This window comes from Pelmatolapia mariae, linkage group LG23 (assembly GCF_036321145.2).
Source record: "Pelmatolapia mariae isolate MD_Pm_ZW linkage group LG23, Pm_UMD_F_2, whole genome shotgun sequence".
Lineage (NCBI taxonomy): Eukaryota > Metazoa > Chordata > Actinopteri > Cichliformes > Cichlidae > Pelmatolapia > Pelmatolapia mariae.
Window position 1 is genome coordinate 16,714,602 of NC_086246.1, and position 25,354 is coordinate 16,739,955.

Genomic DNA, 25,354 nt, shown 5'->3' on the forward strand with positions numbered 1-25,354 from the left:
CCTATCAGCATTCAGCTGATGGCTATAGTAACTAACTATGTTGGATACGAGTGTGAGTACTGTAACCGTCTTTTGAGGAGGCAATGTTCAAAGTGCGGCTGCAGTGGCACCGTTGCGAGACACCTGCAAAGCCCCGGTCCCCGCTGCTAATCCAGCTGGAGGCTGAAGCCTTGCTTCAGTTAATCTGATCATCTGTGACCTGCTGAGACATGAAACCCACCCTGCAGAGCTCATTTACTCTGTACGCACAAAAACGTAAACAAATATCAATGCAACACATAGAGGGAGATTGGCGAGGAAGCTGACATAGACACTTGGGCACAATCATACAGCTTGTTTGAAGTGAAGCAGCTGTCTCACTTTCCCATACACGTCTAAAACTATATACCCTAAAGAAAGGCTCAGCTATGACATTGCCACCTCTCAGTCTGTTGATAAGTGAGTCACAGCTAGAAGACGGAGGCATTAACCTGCTTTCAACAAGCTGTCATTTCCCTATGCTCATCCTGTCAGCTCTGCAATGATATGAGGGCAGTCCTACAGCTAACTTCAACTAGCCATATCGGTGAAAGACATCATAGAAATAGGTTATATGATGTTGATGGCCTAGTTTGAAAAGAACTGTGCCACATCCCCAAGAGGAAATAGCAGAAAGCCGGTAGGCTCTTTTTTAAATTTCCTAATTTTACATTTGTTGACAGATACAATTTCAATCATTCTCTAGCGATCAAAGGCAAAACTACTCCACAGTGGTGCAAAAATAGCACAAATCAGCTACAACTGCTAATGAGATAAATAAAATAATGTGGGAAAGTGAAAAAAAAAGGCTAGCCTACATCTTCTTTCTCTGCTGACACTATCGACCGCATGTCAGAACATGTTGAGGAGTTGTGTAAATCCATAAAACAGATAAAGGAGGATAATGAGATGGAGGGGAGAGAGGAGATCTATTCATCAAAGCCTCTTTCTAACACACTCAGCAGATAGGGGCAGAAACGCTGGATGGCTGCTTACTCTCCTGTTTGGAGATTAAAGCTTTGGTTGCTGACAAAAAAAGTTGCGAAGTGCAGGTTTATGATTCAACCTACAAAGAAACTAGACAGTTTCTTTTACTCAAGAATGAATTTTACAATCACACTACTAATTCAGTTATTGAGTATAATCTTGTATCTTTGATCAAACTCTCCATATGTCGGAAAGTTATTTATGTTTAATAAATACATGGTAAGCAAGACAAACCACACTCTGTGTTTCGGACTAACCTAAACATTGCGCGATGATAAATCAAGAGATGACATTATAAAAGTGAGTTAGATAGAAACAGTATCTGTTCATGCAAGCATTTTAATACACTTTCTAGATCCATCTATATGCGTAAAAAAACACAACACAATATTGCTCATGTACATTGGGCACGTATGTGCTCACGTAAAAGCCATTGCTTTTTAAAAATTCTTCAGAAGAAGAACCAGAAGGGAAAATAGTAAAACCAGAGTTTTCTTTGGCTAGGTCAATGATAAAACTGATGCTCTTAATGAAAGGAACACATGGTAAAGGGTGGCGATACCAGCAGAAAACATAGCTTGGGAGTGGCTGCGAAACAAAAAGGCCCGCATATTAGAGCGGCACTGGAAGCATTATCTATTGCCAGAAGTCTCGCCTGCACCGCAGGCAAAAAGTACTCACTATGCACCACTGACTTTGTTTTAAATGAAAATACCTCCTTGTCAATTCTGTTTTTCAGACAGAATTCAGAAAGCTGTACAGATGTTTGCAAGTGCCTCAGTTAATACAGTACCTTGCTAAAACAGCAAATTAGATCCTGGGCACTAGAGCACTCATTTGATGTAGTAAAGTCTAAGATTTTTAACCAGCTAAATGATTGTTTTTAGTCTTTTTTATGGCTCAGTAGCATTTTGTTTTCCACTCCACTGGGCAAAGTTTCCAGTCTATGACATCTTGTACACTATTTCTGTTGTAGTGCAAAAGAAGTACCCACACAAGAATGTTGAAATAAATTGTGCGTAGCTATATAAGCAACTAACTTGGATATCTGTGTCACGCTTTCCAAAAGTCTGATTTTATATATTTACTACTGTGGAATCTAGATGTACATGTAGTGATAATTTAATGCTTGAAAGTGTCTTCAAACGCAAGTTGTTTTTGTGTTTTTGTTCTATACACAACCAAAGGTGTATTGAATAAGAGCAACATCACTTGGTTGTTTGTTGGCCCTGGTGATGAGGCCACTGAGGCCTCTTCTCTCTCCTGTGGGCTGTGGAGGCTCTAATCCCATATGGAGATGATACAAACAGTCCTCATAAGTTTGAGAACACTGAGGAAGACAGAGTAGAAGAAGTGCTCATACCTGGTTAAAGTAATAGCTGCCCTTTGGTCAAAGAAATAAGATCAATAAACCACGGTACAGTGACTCAGCCTTTGAGTTGCAGGGTGTGTTTTATCTTAAAATCGTCCGAACGAGGCAAACACATTGATCACTTATGTCATCACCTTGCCCTTTTCCTGTTTTCTCCAAGGGAAGTCAAAGCTTCCCTTGGAGAAAACAGGTCCAAAAGGAAGTGAAAGCAAACTGAATTCAGTGGCACTATGGAAATGCAAACAGAGCCAGATTAGAGAGCGGCAACATCTGTTTATTTATCAAATGCAAAATGTGCTTTTTTGGTAAGATGGAAACGGGCATGAATCACAGGCGGTGTGCACCTGAGCCGTGCGGCTGTTAAACCTGACACTCTTCCTACCACGCGTGTTTCGACAATTTGCGGTGCCAATTTATGCTCACCACTGTCAGCACTACTCTTTCACTCTCACCCTCCTCTGTCCCCACCTTCATTCCCTCACCCACCGTGGGTTGAGCCAACTCCGCGAGGGTGCGCTCTGCCAATTAGTGTCTCCCACCTGTCGCCGTGGGTCACTGGAGCAGGCATCTGCTGGGTGTGAAATTGGCCATCTCACTTTCGTCCATGAACTTTTCAAGCCCCCCCCACAACTCCTTGTTGGCCCAAACACACAACCACCCACCCACAGGAAGAGAAATGCTGCTATGGCCTAAAGTTGACCTTTATGGTATGGCCACCCTCTGTGGTAGGGGAAAGGAGGCAAGAGAGTGATACAAATACAAATAATACCTCTAGCTTGGGTTTTAAATAGAACAGAAGGATGCATGCTGCCAAATATGTTTTAGTGCATCAAAGGAAACACAAAAGTTGCCATTCCTATTCTGCGTAGTGATATTGCACCATTCCCATAGGTCAAACTTAACACTCTGTGTGTACTTTGTGCTTTGAGTGCCGTTAGGAATGATATCCAAAACTACATAAATAGGACACAGGTGGAAGTAAACACGGCTCATCCTTTATTAACAAACATCAGTTTATTGTTGCTGTGGGAGTTCATAGCCAAGCCAAGAAAAGAAACGTCGACAAAGCATCATTTGAGAACCAGTACTGGATCTGAATAAGCTGAGTATGACAATGTTTTCTTAGCTTTCCTTCTAATTACAAAGCTATAAAGGGGGCCTACTGTGCTTTTTCTATTATTCTGCCATATTTTACAATGATGGAGATTCAGAAAATGACTTTGCATATGTACAGGTAACACCTGTGAGCCAATAGCTCAGGCTTCAGACAGGATCTGTGTGTGAGGGGCAGCCAATCAGAAAATAGCTGGCTTAAAGGGAGGTTGTTTAGACAGTGACTGAACTAAGGAGCTGGTAAAAGATACATAAGGATGATTATGAACCGTGAACCATGCAAAGCTACTGTAGTAGAGCCCAGCAATTAAAAACATGGAGCGTAACAGGCTCAGTTTAAGCCTTTCATTCACTAATACAGGAGCCATTTACACTGACGCCAAGACTTTCATCTAGACAGACTCTATCAAATTACTCCAACATAGAGCTGCTTTAGCCTGGCCTATTAAGCTTGATGCTCGAGAAAAAAACTAGACTGGCCTTGAATTAATAGTCTGCTCAACCTTGTGCCACTGACTGCAACAGCATACTGGTTTGGGCGATCAGCCATTTAAGACAAAGGCACAACCCCGCATGATCTCATCAGCCTAATTCAGTCCATATGCTAACTCAAAATAAGACAAGTGACTGTCTCTTTATTATGTGTGCCAGTACAAAGCACCAACTTTTTAAGTGCCATTTCTCAAAATGGGGGTCTCCATTTAGCTCATCAGTATCTGCAGCGCAGCAGCGAGCATAGGAAGGCTTCAACAAGTAATTATGGCAGATTCCACTTTTACTGCACAGTCCGTCACTGCCACTCAATGAGCCTGAATAGGATATGAGTCAGAACACTTCTAAAATGGAGTTCACACAGGGCACACTCCATTGTCACTTCTCTTTTTCATATGCAAGCCCAGTGTCAATCACTGTCAGTGTAGCTTTTGGTGCTTACTTTATTAGCAAAACGACTTTTTTACAGTGACGTACCGACATGTAGGCTTTTGAAGTTCGCAGCACTGACAAGTCTCCACAAGGGATTGGGATGTCATGGTAGGACTGGTTTACAACTGCCTCTGACACAGCCCAACAGTCATTTAAACCAAAAAAAGAAAAGAAAAAAAGAAGAGGGCCCCTAAAGATTGCCTTTATGTTGCCTCATTAGATGGAGCCAATTAAGGAGATCTTTGTCTCATTATAAAGGCTGGCCCCTAGGAGACAGCTGGGCCTGTCTGTCTAACTGTTTGCAGCTCCCAAGGTGCGTCTGCCTACAAACTGAGGGTGGTTGGGTGGAAGCATCTTGAACTCTGTGCCTCTGTAAGCTTGTCCATTTCCTAATCACCAGAGAATTACAGAACCCCGAGGAAGCAGTCAACACATTCCCAGTAAAACGATTAATTTCAGTGTTTAAAATGGACTACAGCCAATGCCATATGCTTCAGTACACTGGCAATACAGTGATCATACTGCGGCTACCACTAGGCATCGCTTGCCCTTCCAAAGGGAGGAAAAAAACACAGAAGGCTGAAGATAATTTTTTTCAAGCATGATATACAGCGCATTTTTAATCTAAGGTTAGGTTCCAGTGAATAAAGCAGGTAAATATGTGCTACCCTGAGTCTGTCTCTCAGTGATGATGAAACTACGTATCAATAATTAATGGGGCTGATACTAAAGGTCAACCGCACAGCATGCCTCCTGCCTCACTCTGGCATAGATCTGCCTTCTGCTTTACTGCAGAGGTGCTCACAACAGCAACAACTGCAGCAGTAAGGGAGTTTGAGTCCAGCTGGCTTTGAAATCATCAAATGTGAGGACAGCATTGATTCTGCAGCACTGATTTAAGTTACCATTTTTTTTCCACAGGCAGAAAAAAAAATAATGCAGAAAATGGAGTACTTTATCAGCACTGTGGGCAGCTGAGAGAGATGGAAAAAGAGGATGACTCAGAGGTAGTGGGTGGACTGAGACCAGGTGAGACACTGGTACAGCAGATGGGCAGATTTTCAGTGCTCAGTCTTTCCATCATGTAGCAGGCAGCTCATTGGATGAAGAACACCTACTATTCAATCTGACATTAAACAACAGTAATGCCATACATCTTTTTTTGCTTTTTTTAAAGAGAAGACATAATAGAGTTCAAGATCAAAACTACAACTCCATTAGGTGATATAACAAAGGCTGCACATTAGCAGAATGGGAAGCAGACAGTGCTGAATACTGGACATGTTTATCAGGCCTCATTATAGCACTGATTGGAGCGATGTAAAGCAGAACCGCCTTGGTGTATTTTTGATAAAATAACACAGTTTTTCCTGACATTTACTTTAACAAAAGTAAATACTGCTTATTCTCATCTGTCTGACGTCTGAAAACCCATAATTTCCACACAAAATTGCACGAAATATTGTCCGATGATTTTCATTTGGCTCCTTGTTTTATTTTTAGGTTGGCTGCCCACATGGAAAGGAAACATTTTCACCAAAAAATCCTGTTGCTAGAGCACAAGATTTGGAACCAACAGCACCAACAGTATCCCAGCAATTGAGCTCTGATTTCTCAGAGAAGCAAACGAGAACTGTGGAGCTAATATTGTGGAGTTTTTCAGCTACAAATGAGGAAAAAAATGTGGGGATCGTGGCAGACTCACACAAACAACAACGTTGAAGCACACTGACCAACACAAATGTGGGTCAAAGCGGTGGCCCAGTTAAAATATCGGCGTGTACTCTTATGTGTTGACTTTCCTGATCAACAGCAGTAGTGCGAAATTTTAACCTGAAATTTAATTTCAGCTAAAAAAACATGAAACATGTCAGAATAACATGAAATTTAAAAGACATGGAAGCATTTTGGCTGCTCCAGTTTATCCATCCCCATTGCTATGCTATGCTCCTTCATAATACTAATTATAAAAGTGTCTTGATCAGACTATCTTAGTTAGCACAAACCTTTTGTAACACAACAAGTAGAGATCGGCCACAGATATCAGTACATGTCATGTTGTTATGCCGATATCAGGTAACAACGCCGATAACTAATACTGACTGTTTAACATCAATGGATCCCCATGTAATATAATAATCTAACACAGAAGACAACATCTGAACTTCTACAGGATGTAAACTATCAACCAAATTATAACACACAGTCTCAATGATCAACATATGACCTATAAATGTGACGAGACTCAAGAAATAAAAATCACCAGATGTAAAACACAATTTTCTACACTGCTCAAGGACTCCTTACAAATCCCACTATAACAGTGATCTATCACTGGGGTTTAATGGTGGGTAATATGCTTTCACATGCATAAACAAATGTTTTTGTGGTTCTTTTTTTAAACATTTCCAGCACACAGAGTGACCAGACTGACTAACTAGACCTGAGTAGGAAAATAGTGATCTGATCAGACTTCCCTCTCCCTGACTCTTATTTCTATACCTTTGTAGATGTTTTCAGATAGACTGGGGCTGTGGAGGGTGTGAAATCACATGGATCAAATGAAATTTGGCATGGTTTGCACTGGCAAGACAGTGCGTGTGCATGCATTTGTCTGCCTACGAGGAGGCCTGTTTAAGGAACGGTAGCAGTGTGGGGTCTCCTAGGGGCTCATCAAAAGCATGCCGCATCCACTGCAGCCCCACATTAGGCTCAAGTCAGTGCCTCATTGTGTCTGGGTGAATGACCCTGGGGGGACACCAACTCCTGCTGCGCGGCGTACATTCCCCTCCACATGTTTGCTCTGCCCAGGGTGTGGCCCAGTTCGGGAGGATTACACTGAGGAATGTAGCCGAGCCCATCTTTTAAAACAAGAGAGGAGAAACAAACTGAGGCCACGGGCAGAAAGTTCATGTTCACTGAAGCTTCCCACAAAAATTCAAATGTACTGAGCTCAGAGGGGGGAAGCTATGGTTAAGTTACAGATCCATTAAACTTAAAAAGAGGTCTTTGGGATGCATTAGTGTTCATGTTCCAATGTCTGCTTTCTGTCTTGACAGGTTTATCTGGAGTAAGAAATTAAATCAAGGTAGTAGGCACACTTCTCTTGAATCCTAATAAGAGTTTTTGATAAGTGGCTTAAATGTTTTTGCTCTACTTCCCTACCTGGTGAGATCTGTCGTTTACAGACAGGAAGCAACATTATAGTCCCACCTTCACAGTTTTACTCTTGTATTTTTATTCTCTTAACTGTTCAAATATGAACACCTTCCCTTCTTCCCATGTTCCCTCGCTTCTTTATTTACTGGTTTCAGCCGTCCCACGCCCTCCGATAACACACTTACAGTGGAGCATGCTCTTTTAAAGCACAGTCCGGATTAAGATGTTCTTACTAAGTGAGGGAAACCAGGGCGCTTCATCCCCATGGGGACTGTGGCGAGCTTGTGATACAAATGAGAAAACACTGCACACCTGAAAGTAGTAGCTCCTATTGTTTGTCCTGCTTCACTGCTTTCTTTTTGACGACTGCAACTTGACGAAACATGATCGCGTTCAGATGCAGCAGGCTACCCCCCCGCCCCCAGCCCCAACTCTCAGACTACGGAAGCTCATTCAGGCGTGGTGGTCACCTGGTAAAATGTTACTGGTGCAAAAAAGTGTGGGGGAGGAAATCTAAACAGACCATGCTGTCAGGCATTCAGTCTGTTTTGTAAAGGCTTCAAGGTCTGCAAAGGCACCAGTGAAACTCTAAAATGGCTGTTAATTTTCTGCAGCATTGGAAACATAGCTGATTATTATACATATGTGTCTTATGCTTTAACTTAGAACGAAAAAAAAACCCCCATCCAGGCATGTCAAATATAGTCAAACTTAACCACTGACGAAAGGCTGATGTCTAATGGTTGCACAGTCAATGTGACATCATCACATGACCGGCATGACTGCATTTACTCCATTAAGGTAGGTATTCTCACTCATTTACTACCCAAGCCCTCTCTTCCACTCATCTCTACCACCACCACCACTCTATGATGGTTTCCATGGTCACGGTGCAACAATTATCAAAGAGCTTAAAGGAAATGGCTTCAACCACAACACATCTCTGAAACTACTGGAGACACAGAGCTGCCTCTCTCGGTTTTCTATCATGTTTAGCTCGAATGATGCCAAAGTTGCAACAGAAGAAATTATGTAAACAGATTAAGACAAATCAAGGTTCAGATGACAGCACAGACTTAACGTTCTTGTTTTGACTTACTGATAGAACTATATCTCCGTATTTATTTAGTTTAAAATAAGCTAGCTGTATGGAGGTAATTTGCTGCTGACATACAACAATTTGTATTCATATATGACATTTAAATGTCATGTTCTGTCTGGCAGCCACCAAACCTGTCTGAACTTGTTTCATTTGAATGTCATTTTCCTAATTCAGAAGATAAAACATAGACAAGATTGTTAACACCACTAACATATAAAATAGCCTTTTATTCTCATTCTACATGTACAACGAAATTGTGACTATCGCAAAGCAAGAGAACAAACACACTAAAACTATTTGGACAGTTATGGGAGCAGAGCTGGGCTATAATGGGCTCCATAGCCATGTTGGAAATCTGATATGTGGTTGAAAAAACAGTTGACATATCTGAAAAGTTCCCACTGCGAGGTCACCACTCCCAAACATTCCTGTCAGGTCTCAATTGAAACGAATGATAGTTTATAACCCCTCTCATGCACACCGACTAAATGTTAGTTCAGCTTTAGCTGGACAGGGATGAAGAAGCTTCTCCTATTTTGAGAGATGACAAATGTAGCATAGAAGGGCTACTTCTAAAACCCACAGAGTAAAGCAGGGGACAAAAATAATCCCCTAGAAATTACACCATAGAAATGCTGAGAGCAGCATCGTGTGAGGGTGCTGCAAGCGTTATGATTGAGAAAGCAGGAAGTAAATGAGAAAGGAGTGATCCCTCATCATTATTTAACCCATGCAAAACTCTCTAACAGAAAATGCAAAACCAGATATTTCAGATAAAAGAAACACGCACGAGCGACTGTTTGGCCACACTACGAAAGTCCCCCTCTAACTTAGATGTGCATTTGCCGTAAAACCCATGATCTGGTGGCTTCACTGCTTGCTGGAGTTTCTTATTATCGGAAATCTAAAAAGCCATGCTGTTCTTCGGGTCTCTTGGGTAAAGACGGATCCCCACACAACAGCAATAAGTAAATTATGCTTTCAAATGCAATTTGAACTACTTTGCAGAACTACAACGCCTTTTTTTTTTGTCCACCAATTCTGCGAGGTATAACAGGAGTCTTTCCACCTTCTTTAAGCAGTCCTGCTGCATCATGTTTTAATTGAATTGCACCTTTTAGAAGCTGCATTATGAAAAAAAAATGACTGAAACAAGTCGGAGATACCTGCAATTTACATATCACCATGCCACAAGTCATTAGATTAAAAAAAAAATGCTGTGCAGCCCAAAGTAAAATATCAGTAAGAAAATTAGGGCATAAGCATTCATCCAAAATAAGATAAAAAGCAAATGCTTTTATTTTGGCAGAGAGCTGAAAAGTTTAAGATAAAACTATGATGGTGCAGAGCCGCTGTGGTCACAGAAGTGTTTTTAGAAACTGAAAACAACGACCATTCCTTGGAATGTTTGCCTACTGCTGCTTGACAAGCGCAGCAGCAGTGCTACACCTCCTTCTCTGCTCCTTTCTCAAGCACTACCATTTACGTGTTTATGAGAAAGACCGTTCTGATCGTTGGCCAAGTCATGCCTGGCAGCACCCAACCCTGGCATGATAACCCTATCGGATGAGAAGACCCAGGAAGATGATACGGGCATAATGGGGGTGAAAATCAGCCTGCAATGGACTGAAACACACTTCCTAATGCATAATAAAGCATTCATTCTCTTGTCACGAGGAAAGTCTTTGCGAGAGTGGGGGGGTGAGTTGGAGTTAAAAAGTACAGAGAATACTGTATTGTCCTTCTGTCAGTGGGCTGGATGGGGAAATTAGGGTTAGAAGGGGTGAAATTTTGTGTCTTTGTCTATACATTTAGCTTTTTAGTTGCATTAGGAGTTAAGCTGGGTTAAGGAGGCAGTCTTCAATGACAGCAGAAGATCGTAGATTAACAGGCTGCCAGACAAGTGGTAAATGTAAGAAATGCTACTGTTTTGCTAGAATACTGCAGTATAATGCAAGCCAATTATGGAAGGGAAAAAAGCCCATGTAGGGGAGAGATACCAGCAAAAAACTCTTATCCTGCGTCATGACCCTTAGATTTTAAATTTTTTTTAAAAAAAAATTAAGAAACCCCCCAAGCAGTAAACCAGCACTTATATGGAGCAGGATAGTGTAATAGCTGGCAACAAATACAACAACATCAACGGTGTGGGAGCAGACTTATCTATTTGTTATACTACCTGTCTATGGTTGTGAAGCTGTAGGTAGGCGTGCTTATCTTTTTTCTGGTCTAACGTATACAAAACACAAATTTGCATGGCATGAGGTAGAGATGAGCCAGTAATGAAGCCACAATGAAGTTGTACGCTTGTGTAATAAAGTATACCATGCAGAAAAAAGAAAACATTTCACCTTATCTGGGGCAAATTTACCAAACTTTTCAAGTTTTTGTTTACGTGATTTTATGCATGCAATCCTTAGGACCCATTCACTACTGATGTAAAAGTAATGGATATCTCCCCATATATTTAGGTAGGAGCTTCAGAAACTGTCCCAGTAACTGTCAGGAGGTTTTGCTGTTAAGGAAAAAAAGGCTTACTTGTAGATGGCCTTTGGTCAGACCGCAAAAAAAAAAAAAAAAGAAAGAAAGAAGAAGAAGTCTGGTCGCTGTGGTCAGAAATCCCTTAAGGAAACAAATGGGAATCAATCGAGGATGCTTGTAGTCCATACCTGAAAATTTTCTAGGTAGAAACTACCATCAAGACTGTGTATTATAACAGAAGTGATAACATAAAGGCATTTTTAAAGTATGTCAATAATGATAACTGAGAACAGGGTTTACAGCATAACTTGAGGCTTTGATATCCAGAAATCCTGAGTGCACATTGTACGCATAGACTTTTCTTTTATTCTACAGATTAAGCCACAGCTGAAGAATGAATTGCCAGATGACTGCTTCAAAGCCAGTGTTTACACAGAAAATGTCACCGAGCACAGTCTAAACTAAACATAGTTTGTAACACTAGTATGAGGTTGACTACTCAGGTCATTTTAGTTCCCCTTCAGCCAAGAATGCCAACTTGGAGTTATTAAGGAAATCATAGCGATTGCAGAGATTCCATATTAGGCTTAACCTTACTTGGTGCAACAACAAATCAGTTCTGATTAGAGTCAGCTGTTTGCTCATTAAACAATCACGGCATAAGAGCTCAGAAGATCTGGCAGCTGGTAAAGAATGTCACTCAGTGGCTGACTGTTAGCAATAACTTAGCCAAGGAAGGAGCTTGTAGCAACATAAAAGCAGCTTGTTTCTTTACAGTGTCAAATAAATAAAGACCACGAGCAACTTTGGAATGAAACTGACTTTTTACACATTTTGCAATGTGTTTCATGAAGGTTGCGATCAAGATTCAAAAATGTCCATTATCTCACATTTTATACATTCAGAGCAATGTACCAATCTAGTAGAACCGCTTTTGGCATGGGCCTCATATAAAGCCTTAAAAAATGTGAAATGCACTCACCACACATTGCGCTGTTCTAAATGTGAAATGCAGCTACAGTTTATACCTAAAACAAAGACAAACTCCTTACAGTTCTAGTGTTCTGCTCTAGTTTCTTTGGCTATTTATCATTGTCACATCTGTTTTTCAGTTCTTTTTTTCCCTGCACAGCCTGAAAATAATAAGGGTGCTCTCGGATCGTATTTGCAGCATGAGGGGGGCATGTGTGAATCGACCTTGTTACGACTGGGTTGGCTTTAAAGTGTCTGGTGTTGAGCTAATTTAAGTGATGTTTTACCACTATGAAACTGTGCAATAAAATGTGCTTCAAACGTACAAATTACAACAATTTAACTTTTGATAAGGGGGAGGGAGCAAACAAATAAAATACAAGCCTTATTAAAGGGATAAACACTTCAACGTGGCTTTGAAGCTTCTAGTGGATTTTCCCTGAACAAAACGTGGTACAATGTAATGCCACACATATTCAATCCATGTATTCAGGCTGACAAAAGCAGATTATCCGCATTTTGAAGATGTAATGCCTCTTCTTGGATCTGTGTGAACCAATATGACAAAACAAGCACTGACTGGTGTTTGTTGGTTACATGTGACAGCTGACATGCATCCAGGAATAGAAGCCCTGGAGTGACTCAAGGCGATCAGATGCTCACCCACAAGTACTCATGATGGACAAGGCACGGTAATATTAGAAGAACTTCCCATGAAAAAAAAAGAAACGAATTGCACACACATGACAAAACCTCTGTGGCCTTTTCACTTCACAGGTCAGACTGGTCGGCTAACAGCAGCACAGCACAGGGATATGACATGACGCGCTGAGCGTACAACCTACAACACGCTGACCATTTGAGAGCACAAAGCTGTAACATTTTGTGTCAGGTATTATACTGCTTCTGCAGAGATGTAATCCGAGTACACAAATGTGTTTTACATCACACGGCAGATATAAACTAACAATAATCACTTCTGTATGCCTGGGATTGAGAGACAACAAATCAAGCAGCTCAAATTCTAGACGTCATGAACAGAAAACTGCAGTCCTTACCTTTAACGAGTCAAAGCAGGCGATCACTCTCCCATTCTCCACCTGGCAGCTTTTGGGTGGGTGGGCAAATTTGCATTCTTCATCACTGCGTGAACAAGTCCCGCGCTGAAACTGCCGGCACACTTCCAGGGTCAGCCATTTTGTGTCCCGTATGGAGGCAATGTTTAGAGCCATGTCAACAGCGCTGGCTGTAGAGCCGGGTTGCAGCAGAGCCACTAGGTGTAATGTGGAGGTTATCCTCTGAAGAGGAGCACTCCAGTTAAAAACAAACAAACAAAAACAAAAAAATCCCCCAAAAACAAAAGAACTAAGAAGCGTCGGAACGTGTAGCTATAAATGATCTGCTTCAGGTCAGTGGATCAGGCTTGTCCTTGCAGACAGGAACGTGGAGGTAATGGACTGGCAAAGTCTCTGTGACCTGAGCATGGGACTGCACTATTGCGCTATTGTGGAGTTTCTCAGTCAAACAGCTAGTTGTTTATCAATCAGTAAGTCTCAGGCGCGAACGTCTGGAAAGGCAGAGGGGGCATGCCCAGAGAAAAGCTTTAGTCGATGTACCCGTGTCCCCAAAATGTCCTCTGCGTGAGTGATGATATCTTTGCAAGGGGTGGATATCAGGGTTATTTTGAGGTACAATGGCACAGTTCAGGATAATACAAAGTTTGTGGCTTTTTATTGTTACCCTCTCTCTGAGCTTTGGCACGTTGGCCAGGTATGCAGCAGCTCCAGCAGCTCTTTACTTTTCCTTCACACAGATCACAGGTAAAGACAAATCAAGGGTCAGCGATCCTCACAGCCGAGCTGTGTGCCGTCACGATCGCAGAGGGGAAAAAAAAAAATCTGGAGCTCTTCGGAAACACTCAGCGATCTTCAAGTAGGGATGCTGTCTCACAAGGCACTTTCTGTCAGTGATCTAAAAGGGAGAAGTGAAAGAGAGAAAAGTAGAGACGAGACAAACAGAGTGAGGCTATTTTCACAGTGAGAAAATGGCTCACTAAATATGACGGGAAACAATTTATCTAACAGGCTTCAGCAGGCGTTAACGGTGTTTGTTTTATGCGTGTCAATCTGAATTTGTGTGTGTACTGCCCCAGAGGAGTGCTAGCTCCAAAGGGACAGGCCTGATAAACCACAAAAAAAGGCAGTTAAAAGGTTATTCAGAAGCCATTTGAGTCTAAGTCCCACAGTCGCTGCTGTCCGCCTTTGTACGGAGTGACTACAAGCCCAGTGGCTTTCCAACATATTGCATACAAAGTGGTGAATGGCAAAAGCCTCTGTGCTATGAGACACTGGACAAGAACGCAGAGTCAGAGCAGAGATAGAAAAAAGCCCCGGGGTCCAACCCGCCCTGTAGAGCCATGCACGGAGGGACGAGTTCAGCCAATAGAAAACCGCGCAGAGCAGCACTATTCCGGGCAGTCGTCCAGCAGCCGGAGAGGGACCGAGACAGATGCATATGCCAGTGCCAGACACGATTATGACGCTGCCCAGTGTCCGGCAATATTCACTGGTCTCCCACCATCCAAATTAGGTACCGGCTCATTGACGGCAGCCTGTCAATTTACATTCATTGGGGGGAGACGTGCGTCTGTGCGTGTGTGCTGCCTGTCTCGTCCTGCAAAGACGCTGGTCCCTGTGTTTGGTTGTTGTCTAGGGACTGAGGAGGGACAATTGGTAGAGCAACAATATGAGGAAGTGACCTTTAGTTTGAGCGTATGAAATCCATTACAGAGCTACTGCGCAAGGAGCTCTTTCCCTGGCACATCTGGAAATATTTTTCTGCTAAATGCAGGCGGGAAAGGGGCTGAGGACACAGACTGAGGGAGGAGAAAGAGAAGGACTGTAAAAATATAGAGTTCTGGTTAACAGATTACCCCACTGGAAAACATCTTGACCAATCTCACATGGCATATGAAAGGCTCCACTTGTTAATGAAGGTTTGTCGGGAATTGTACACCCGTGTTCGCAAGGTTTACTGAACGAGAAATCCTTAAAAAGTGTCCCTGACAGGGAAGCAGCTGTCATACAGGTGTATGCTACTGGCAGATTCAGCACAGTATTTTTTTTAATCTCTTGTCCACAAGACAGAGGTCTGAAGTAAGATGCGCTTATCCTTTCTTCCTGGAATCTTCTAAATTCTTCAGTTTGACATCCAAAATAAAAATTAAATCTAAAAGTCCAAATGGAGAAGCCCATTTTTCTATAAGATAATTGATTTTTTGTTGTTTATTTCAGACATATAGAAGGGCAGATTTTTTTTTATGCTTCCCTCGAAATTACCCACCAACCTTTGTCTAGCTAATCTAATTGTCCCACTTCAGAGCTGATCATGTGAAATGAGATCAGAAGCTTCCTCGCCTGATCGTACTGACGCCCAGGCTCCACTCTCCAAGGCTGGATTTAATTTCACATCATCACCCCAGGGAAAGAGCCAATCGCTGCAAAAGAGACAGTCAGGTAAGAATCATGTCAGATCTGACCTTTAACAATTAATCCCTTCTTATTTTTAGGAGCCATAAGAAATGTGTGATCAAGCTAACCTACTTTGTCAGAGTGTAAAGGGATGATAGTGCCATTTCTCTGAGAAATGACTTACTTTGAAAGGTGCAGCAAGTTGTGCTGAAATAGTAGGGGAACACAGCCACCAGTCATTTTTCTATTTTTCTATTTAAAACAGAGGTTTACAGCAATCAAAGTTTGGATGAAAAGAAACAGCCTGACAGAGTGGATAATGCTTGGTCAGGGTCACCTGAACACTCCGAGGTGTCTCAACAGGCAACATTCAAACAATGTTTGCCAAGAAAGATATTCAAAACGAATGGTGAGGACTAGAGATCAAAAGGAGACTTATGTGGGTGGTAATAAGACTAAAATGAAGGAAAAACAGAACATAAAGAAACACAAAGAAAAATCTGTTCTGATATTGTATAGAACTGTATGTTTATGTAGTATTACTGCTGTCAAAAAAACAAAACAAAAAAACAGAATAGAAAAAGTAAAGTAAATATCTTGATGATATATGGTGACAGGATGCTCAACATCCTGGCTAAAAAGCATTTGGTAATGACAAAGACATGCAGGTTCCACCCTGCTTCTAAAGAGCCAATGAACAGCCAAATCACAAAGATAATGTGTTGTTGCATTGACATATGCACAGATTAAACTGTTCACGATAGTTTTAACTATGTTGTGGCAGATATATCGACGTGCTATATTGGTAAAAATTTAGGTAAGAGTACTTGGCTCATCTACAAATAGAAATTTAATCGGGTCTTCCATCAAGATTAAGCTCATAACAAGAGCACTCAGAGAACTCCCCCTCAACAATGTGACCTTGACCTTGACCCGATTTTCAAACTAAATTAAATCAGCTCAAGCTGTTATTGGTATATACCATTACACAAAATTAGAACATGATATCTTGAAAACTATGGACACTGAACTGATTACATATTCCCTCCCTTTGGGGGGCGAATTTGAGTCAGTGGGGCCAATATATCTGTCAGTATCAGCTATTTAACAGTATTATAACGGTATCTGCATTTATAACGGACTATAAATGAAAATTTGAAAAGTAAAGAAGAGATAGCAGAAACACCCTTCAACCATGTTTCAAATTATTGATTTGCATAATCTGTCCACAAGAGGGCAGTCTGCTACATCCCTGATGGCAGGACACATAATTACCTACACATAACAAATGTTAGGGAAAAACAGTTTATGTTTCGTGTTTCTGAAAGAAAAAAACACATCGACCATTTAGATTGGATTTTTACATCACCAAATATTAGTATTGCGCTTAAAAATCCTATATTGGTCAGGCTCTAGACAGAAACAGCAAAATAACTGCCTACTATCTGGAGGGGTTGCTAAGATGGCAGCAAATTGCTGAGTTGCACTTACAGAGGTTTAGTCATTCATTTATATGCCAAATGTTTAGTAGACAAATAAAAATTAATAATATATAACTTAATAAAGGAAATAATCAATAAAAGTAGCCCTAGTAGTATTTTTAAACAGACGCTACATGTGCTTCGTTAATGTAACCTTTTAAGAGATGGGATATCTAACTGTAAAGTGATGTAGCCATAAATGCTAGCTAGACACTCTTTAGCGGTGGCAACTGAGAACACTCTTATATCCTTAAAACATACCAAAGCCCCTGCTAGGAAGTAAACTGTTATCATGGGGGGTGAACCTCTTATCTGTGTCATATAATTACACCCGATCCTAAGAGCACGAGAAACTCAAGCACAGCAGAAATAAATTGCTTTGGAGTAACTACTATTGAAAACTGTAGCCGAAGTCAGAGGCGGTGCACACAGTGTAAATTTAGGCTACTTTGACGATCCTTAACAATGTGACTCTGACATATTTAAAACTGCTTAGCTACTGCTCATGCATTACATCAACATGCAGCATGACTTAGTTTACACTGAGCTCAGTAGTCAGTCTTTGAGGACAATGCCAATGATATGAAAGGACGGAAGGGCAGATGGTCAGAAGGTAGGAAGAGCCACACAGCATGTTCTGACTACTGCTTTCCTGCATAGGATCACTACTAAACACTAAATCCTTTTAATACCATTTCAAGGTAAAATTTGCATTAGAAATGAGCCTTTCTGCAGACCCTCATGGCTGAACCAGGCATTGCTTCTGCAGATCTGTGGCCTTTCTGGGGCAGAAAATTGCACCGCGGCTTTTGTTCTGCAGAAATGAAGCTTCTCTGTGAAGGACTAGTATAATAACGTGGCTCCAACAACACAGAAATATATTCTATTTCAATGTTACTGTAATGAATTCGATTAGCCATTATTTTTATAGCTGATGCTTGGTGGCTAAAGTCCACTGTCCTGTTTCAGAAAGGCAGTATTTAAAATGACACTCAAACTAATAAACTCGTACACATGCACATTAGTGTATATGTTAGGAATTTTTTGTTCTGTAATTTTTTGCTCCGTAATTTTTTTTTTGCGATGTTGAAAGAAGACTTTGTCTCCTCTTTGTCCTGTACAAACAGTGGTCAGACAGGGTGACCTGATAAAGCAGAATAGAGATGTAAAGAAAAGCACCACAGTACTAGACTTTATGGATTACTGATGCTTACCAAGGCCAGCTGGCTGAGGCATTATCTTGGTCAGTCTGCTTAATTGAACGAGAGTTAGAGGGACTGGGGTGTCTCGAGTGAAAGTCATGGGCTTGGCCTCTGATTACCACGTATGTAACCCATTATTCTGGTATCTGTGCACACTGGCTGTGCTGGGCAATTTATCTTTAACCGCATGTATTTGTTTAGGGGAGATGATAAGCTACCTGGTTTCTACTGGTCATAAGCTTTGTGGAAACGTTTTCCATGGCATCAGCCAGGTGTTGCTACCAAAATAAAGTCAAAATACAAATGGCTGTGACAGATGAGCCCATGAGCAGGGAGCCTGAGTGGCTGAATTTCCATTTATTACCATTTTGTGCTGGCAAACTGCAATTGTATGGCCATTTGCATGGCCAAGAGGAACAAGTGGTCAATGTTTTTCAAGGCTGTGTAGAGAGGGCCTCATTGTAGAGGGGAAATAGGAAAATGTTCAGTTTCCAGTGAGTAATGGAAAACGAGTGAGGCTTTTAGTTAAGGCTTTATCAAAATGTTCTCTATTCCTAAAAAACCAAACCGAGACGTCAAGTATGACATCACCGTCACGTTCCTTTTTGCAAAATCTTCCTTTGCATCTTCCAGTGGGGATCAAGAGCAGGGCTAGACCCTGTAGCCTAATTCATATTTAATACCCTGGAGGCTCTGATGCTTATGAAATTGTCTTTGGCATAAGCTATGGATCCTTCAGTTCAATATCATCAAATGCCATTAGCAATAAGGATGGGCTCAGCAGAGGCTATACCCGGACTAAGCTACTGTTCGGAGGCAACACAAGAAGCATTTCACAGAGTCAGCAGATAGGTGTGTCCCATATCATAATAGCCTTAGCTAAACCAGAATGACCCGAATAGCCCTGCTCATGGTATGGGATTGGCCACTTGTTATCCGTGATCCCTTTCATAACTGGATGTATTTTCTGTTTTTATAACCACTTAATTGAAAACAGACAGGAGAAAGTTTCAGGAGATTTGATCGATCTTGACCCCTGCACTCAGTAAATGGATTTGTTTTCGTGTTGAAGTGAACCTGTCCTCTACCTAGTTAGCTACAGGGACTCAGGCAAGTCAACTAATTATAGTGCAGCTGGCAGCCGGAGATGAACACTGCTGTTGAGATAAATATGATGATTAACAGGACGTCCAGTCCTACTCCATTTAGTGAAACCAACACAAAGTGCACCTACTGCAAATGGAGCCAAGTTAAAATCTTACTTGAGCACGTGAAAACATAAGAGCTCAATGATTCAGCAAACTCGCCCTTGTATCACAGATCAGTTGGAAATGCTCTGTTATGCAGAGGATGTCTGTAAAATCTACCAAGCACTAAATCCTTTTAATATTAGCTCGAGGTAGAATTTACATTAGTGTCAGAGAACGGGGATTTCTAGCTGACAAAGTCTTGCAGTAAGGACATGTCTGAGATTAAGACCCCATTATTTTCTCATCAGGAAGGGCTGGACTGATGTTCCATTTTAGAAAACACCCACTTCCCCTTGATCTACAGCCAGACGCATGACACCACTCTAGCCTTTTCCATGCAGGCAGTAATGTCCACTGCTTGGCTGCCACCGGCCGAGCGTCTATTGCAAGGCTAAATGTAGACAGACAGCGGTAAGCTGAAGACACGTCAACCGTGCCCCATCTCACTCAGAGGTTAATTATGATCTGTGCCTTATTAGAACTGCAAACTTCCAGCTCATTTGAGCCATCGGCTATTTGTGTCCACAACACCGGCCCGTGCTCTTAACAAACAACCTTTGCCTTGGGAAATTTGCGCAAGAGTCACGAGGAAAAACTTACACAAAGTGAACAGCGACAGGATGCCACACAACAGGAAAGTTTTTCTCGAGGCAGTGAAAAATATGTAGCCCATGTGGCAAAAAAGGACCTCTTGACATTTGACTGAGGAAGGGGCAAGTCAACCGCTGTGATAATGCCTCTCCCGCAGGAGCTGAAAAAGAGAAAGTCCATTAACGGGGCTGGAAACTGCAATGAGGACAGTTGCTGCGTGGCTGCAAGCTCCCAGTGCTCCTACGCATTTATCCCACTCTGTCTGCATTTTCTTCCCTTTTCCTTGTTTTTAAGCATTACACTCTTTTCTCTCACACAGATAAGACATTCCCTCTGGTCCCTCCCCACCCAGACTGGTATGCAGCGCACTGCAGCAAAACTCCTGAAAAGAAAAAGGAAAAAAGCCAGCCAATCTGTCAGCTCTTTCCCACCTCCTTTCACCGGGGGTCCCGTAGCTCTGTGTCTGTCTGTCTGTCTGCTGTCCCAAACGCAGGACGCTCCCGGTGCTTCTGTGACGCGGAGCTACAGCGCAGCTCTCCCCTCAGCCTCAGCGACAGGAGTTAATGACCATGTGTTCTGCTGTCATTCCTCGCGAGCTCTTGACTGCTTCTGCCGGAGGTCCATGCCTAGACAGGGATTTTCTATCAGTATCTCTCTCTCTCTCTTTCCCAAGCTGCCGAGCAAGCGAGCGAGGCAGGCAGGCAGGCAGGCGGGCAAGCAGGCAGGCAGGAAGCAAAGAGTGTCTACTCCAACTATCTGGCTGAAACACTTCCAGCCAACCCCTCCAACACCCCTAAAGCCAGCCCCTTCCTGCCCACCAGCCTGTGGCAAAGACCTGCCCCTTACCATGTTCAGCCAATGAAACAGCAGCTACTGCAAATTTGTGTCTCTCCATTGGAAGAGCACAGACTAAGTGATGGGGTGAAAACTGCTTTACAGTATAACAACCCCTGAATGCTGATCTGAAAAGGTATTTCCCCAATTTCACACCCTGCTTAACCAACTATCACAATATTTATTTCTTGTCTATTCTGGCGATAATATTCAAAATCAAATCATCATTAACTGAACTGCATTTAATAGAATATAGATAAATATACATGTTTGATGTATTTGAAATACAAAACAGCAGTAATTAAAGTGTAGCTGCAGATCCATGCTGAATATCACGTCCATCGCCATCATCACCCCAGGTAACAGGATCACTACATTTCTTCCCTCTCCCCCTCTCTCCTCTACCTCCCATCAGCATCTGTCCTCTGAACTCATTTGCGACATCAACCAGACAGTCAGACAACTCTCTCCTCCTCTGCTCTTAATCACCTAATTCTATCCCCCGCCCCACCTTGTCTCTTTATCCCTACCTGCATGTTTTTCTACATTTCTATAAGCTATCTTTCAAGCTCTATTTCAATCCAATTCCTGAGTTCGCTGGACTGGAAAATTACACAGTAGTGAACATTTCTGTTATTGTTATTGCATCAGAATTAGCTTCGAGAAAAGGGAAAGGGGAAAAATAACATGACGGCGGCTGGTATTGGAAGGTCCCCTCCACCCAGCTGATGACATGCTGGCTGGCATCATATGAGCCGTGAAACTGGAGCGTCACAGAACTGATGAGTCAGAGATCCAGCTTCATGACTTTTCGATCCAGATTCAATAGAACAGCTGTACTGTCTGTCTCTCTCTCTCTCTCTCTTTTGCTTGCCGTCCATCCGTCTCTCCCTCTCTCTCTCCCTCTCTCTCTCCCTCTCTCTCTCCCTCACATACAAAGGTTGTGGATGACGCGGCAGCCTGGGTGTTTCGTTGACATCAATGAGGATAAAAATGCTTTACAGTTCCACAAGAAACAAACCTATCAGCTGTGTGATTAGGCTTTGACAGTTGATGCTCCACAAGCGAAACATTTGTCAAAATGTTGTGAGAAGATAGAGGCTCGGGGTGATTAATCCCATTCGGCATGAAAAAGTGTCTACTTCAGCAAATGATGCCGAACACTGACGTCATCTTAGGGAACAGGGCACCTGTAGGTAAATGACACAGACAAGCGCTCTGCCGCTGCATGAGGCACGGGCTGGGAGGCGGGGCTATGTCATCCTTTGTTGAAAGAAAAAGTGCCACCTTACACCATCAGTGAAAGTAGTCTCACTACTACCGTGTACACAATACCAAGCGATCATTTTAATGATTCTAGACGGTGAACATTAGTTATGACCTGAATATTGAATGTAAAAAGCAAAAAGCAACTTCCCCTGATGAATGAAGCTTATCAATCTCTAATTTGCCTGCAGCCAACTTCTCAATAACCCTCACTGAATAACTGTCAATAACTGCATAACAAGCCATGCTCACTGCTAATTTCCACTGGCAGACCTCAGATAGCCTACCTCCTAAATAGATTTGTCCGACAGGAAAACAAACAAAAGCCTGGCAGCCAAACAAGCCGAGCTACTTCCTTCCCGCATGGTATCCCCTCCCCTCTTATTATCCCTGTCCTGTTTGACCCCAAACGGCTTGGCTCACTCACACACAACCAGATTTAGGATTCTGCGGCCCAAAGCAGCTTCATATTCAAATATAAAAGGAGAATAATCTGAAACAATGGCTAATAGCAGAAAATGAAAACAGTGATGGGTTAAGACTGTGTTTGAAATACTCTCCCTCAGCACAGAACACTGTCTGTGTTTTTTCTGTTAGTTACATGTGACAGAGAGAGAGAGAAAAAAAAAAGGGCTCAGAAATAGGGCAGTGAAGACAGATCAATGAAAAGGCAGCTGTCCTTTTCTATTATTAGCTGTAATCAAATATCAAGCAGGAAAGAGTTGTGCTTCCTTCCATTTGAAGCCCATTCCGATAAGTCTGTCAAATGCAGAGTCTGCATTAAAATATAGAAGAGCTTAATGGATGCAAGGGTCAACCAGGGCTTTTTTAAAAATAAAATACACACCAACAAAGCCATTCAAGTATATTTCATTCTCACTGAACTCATACTTTCTGGAAACTAATCTAACATTTGTTTTATCCTTTTCAACATTATTGAGCAAATGTTACATTCCTTATTACACAAAGCTCATTTTCCACCAATTACACTGTGCTGTTGAATGTCATGTCTTACTTGAGCTTTAATAACCACGACATATTCCATCCAAATGGCAAACCAAGGTCTGGTTTCCATATGAAAATAAAGACACTGGTGCAATGCTCTTCTGTGCTGCTGCTTTGCATGTTCACAGGGATTAATCATTGTAAATAACCTAACAGCTAGCCTGATCAGAAGGTATTAACCTTAAATGTGTAAAGGCTCTAATTTGAAAAGCTGCAATGGCTAAAAGTTTGTCTCCACTCATGCCTCATCAGAGGTCCTTTACTTTTCCTTTAAATCGAACAATCCATTAATCCAAGTAGCAGCTAATTTATCTCAAAATGCAGAAGTTCATTGAATACTGAAAAAAACGCACCGTTAATGACAGCTCAACAAACTCACCTGCAGAATTAATAATAAATGAGTTGTTATTAAATCTATTCCCAGTAGGCTTCGTTAGGTCATTTCCCACTTCATAATGCAACATAAAGCACTGGACTGAACACTTTTCGGATACACAAGGAGCACGAAGGTGCAGCATCTGTGGATTTGAGTTATGTTATATTATATTTTACTTACGAGCTTTCAGCTGTTTTTATTAGCTACTTGGGCACAGATTGGCGGCTAGCCCTACAAAACAGCCTTCCGTGAATTATTTTTATGATGGTGGAGTAACATTAGCCACCTCTGCTGTTCCAAGAAGTCACTACATTTACCATAACGCCACACCGTGTGAAGTAGCATCAGAGTCGAGGTGTGCTAACACTACCTGCTAAGCTAACTACCTGATGCTTACCTGATGACGAACCTGTCACATCCAGCTGCACTTCAGCCGCTACCAACGGTTTCTCGAGAGCGCTGTTTCGGTTGGTATGGGACTCACGGTTCGGCACAGGACGGCAGAAACGTTCTTCGACTAACACTTGCCTCTATTTGCGTTCCGCAGCAAACTTTTTCGCTTTCAAAACAGATGTCAGTGAAAGTAAGCTATCAGTCGCTACACGCTAGCTCGCTAACTACTTTTAAGGCTAGGGCAGGAAGCAACAAGCGATTTTGACAGTTCGAGGAAATGTTGAGTGTGCTTCCCTCAGAGGGGGTTACTACTATGGTGTAAACGTTAATAGAGCATTTATTATCAAATGTTTGAGCCACTTTAGATGCTACTGAAAGAAAAACACGTTTCGGTTAGAGTGAAATGTTACATGTAGTCCGTTTTACCATTGAATTCTACTTCTATTCGATAGAGAAGATAGCCCCCTCACCCAACAGTAAATATGGTACAGTCCAGAGTGAGCAAGGGAAGGGGTGGGGGTGGCTGTTACCTAGGAAACAACAGTGAATCTCCCTCGGGTAAAAAATGTGGCCACTGATTTATGAACCAGTGCCTGTCTGTCTGTCAAAGTAGCCTCCAATCGACAGGATAAAAACATTGAAGGCATTTGATAAAGCATATTACACTTTATCCTTCAAGATGCTCTGGTTAATCCAGATAAGTTCTAACAATTTTTGACTCCAATAACCAATCATTTCTCAGATAAATATCATTTTTATTAGTCGTATTTTAGGGGGTATTTGTGCAAGAGTGATTTCAGAAACATTAACCTTTCCTCAAGTAATATTTGGATTATAGATATATATGCTGCATGGTGGTGTATGAATTTATTATAGGCTAATGTTGTTGATATTTCAGATCAGCTGAGAGAAATTATCCTGCTAAAATGATCATAAATCAGCCCATCGTCACTGCTTCATGTGCAGCAGAGCCTGCGCATTTTGCAGAGTAATTGCATACAGCTGGCTGGATTTAGCACTTTGTGACACACAGGGACCCGTTGTCAGCAAGGAGCGCAACGAGTCAACAAGGAGCAAGTCACAAATATCCCCGGAATGAGCAGAGAGGCACAAATTTAGCCCCACTGACTGCTGCCCACGCCATGTGCTGCCTATTGAGCACATGAACAATGAACATAGCCAGATCGCAGACTGCCATGTCAGGGCCGAGGCCTGCTTCAGTGGAATGCTACTTTGGATAAAGGCATCACAGTTTGTCAGGAGGCAGCAGCGTGATTAGATGAAGATTTTGTTGGTGGGCTGTGGTTTGATGACAACTGTAATAGTCAGAAACTCAATCAGTTGAGTGTTGAGTGTGT

At 42.0% G+C, this 25,354-nt stretch overlaps 1 protein-coding gene and 1 long non-coding RNA gene across 10 annotated transcripts in view; one reads left to right on the forward strand and one right to left on the reverse strand.

Moving 5' to 3' along the window:
- The window catches only part of mbnl2 (muscleblind-like splicing regulator 2), a 56,167-nt gene extending 31,933 nt beyond the window's left edge, over positions 1-24,234 (reverse strand). For 3 of the 9 annotated variants that reach the window (XM_063466293.1, XM_063466300.1, XM_063466298.1), the window contains exons 1-2: positions 20,554-20,893; positions 13,187-14,099 (exon numbers count right to left, since the gene is read on the reverse strand). In XM_063466293.1, coding sequence (XP_063322363.1) covers positions 13,187-13,360 — 174 coding nt within the window. In that variant the 5' untranslated portion in view covers positions 13,361-14,099; positions 20,554-20,893. Of the gene's footprint in view, positions 1-13,186; positions 14,100-20,131; positions 20,283-20,553; positions 20,894-24,000 lie in introns of those variants that run through there. The other 6 variants (XM_063466297.1, XM_063466301.1, XM_063466295.1 and 3 more) reach the window with 5 other exon arrangements.
- On the forward strand, positions 76-6,149 carry LOC134621332 (uncharacterized). The gene is made up of 3 exons (XR_010092191.1): positions 76-658; positions 5,336-5,443; positions 5,918-6,149. It is a non-coding gene; the product is annotated as an uncharacterized LOC134621332 (long non-coding RNA).
- Positions 24,235-25,354: the final 1,120 nt, after the last annotated feature.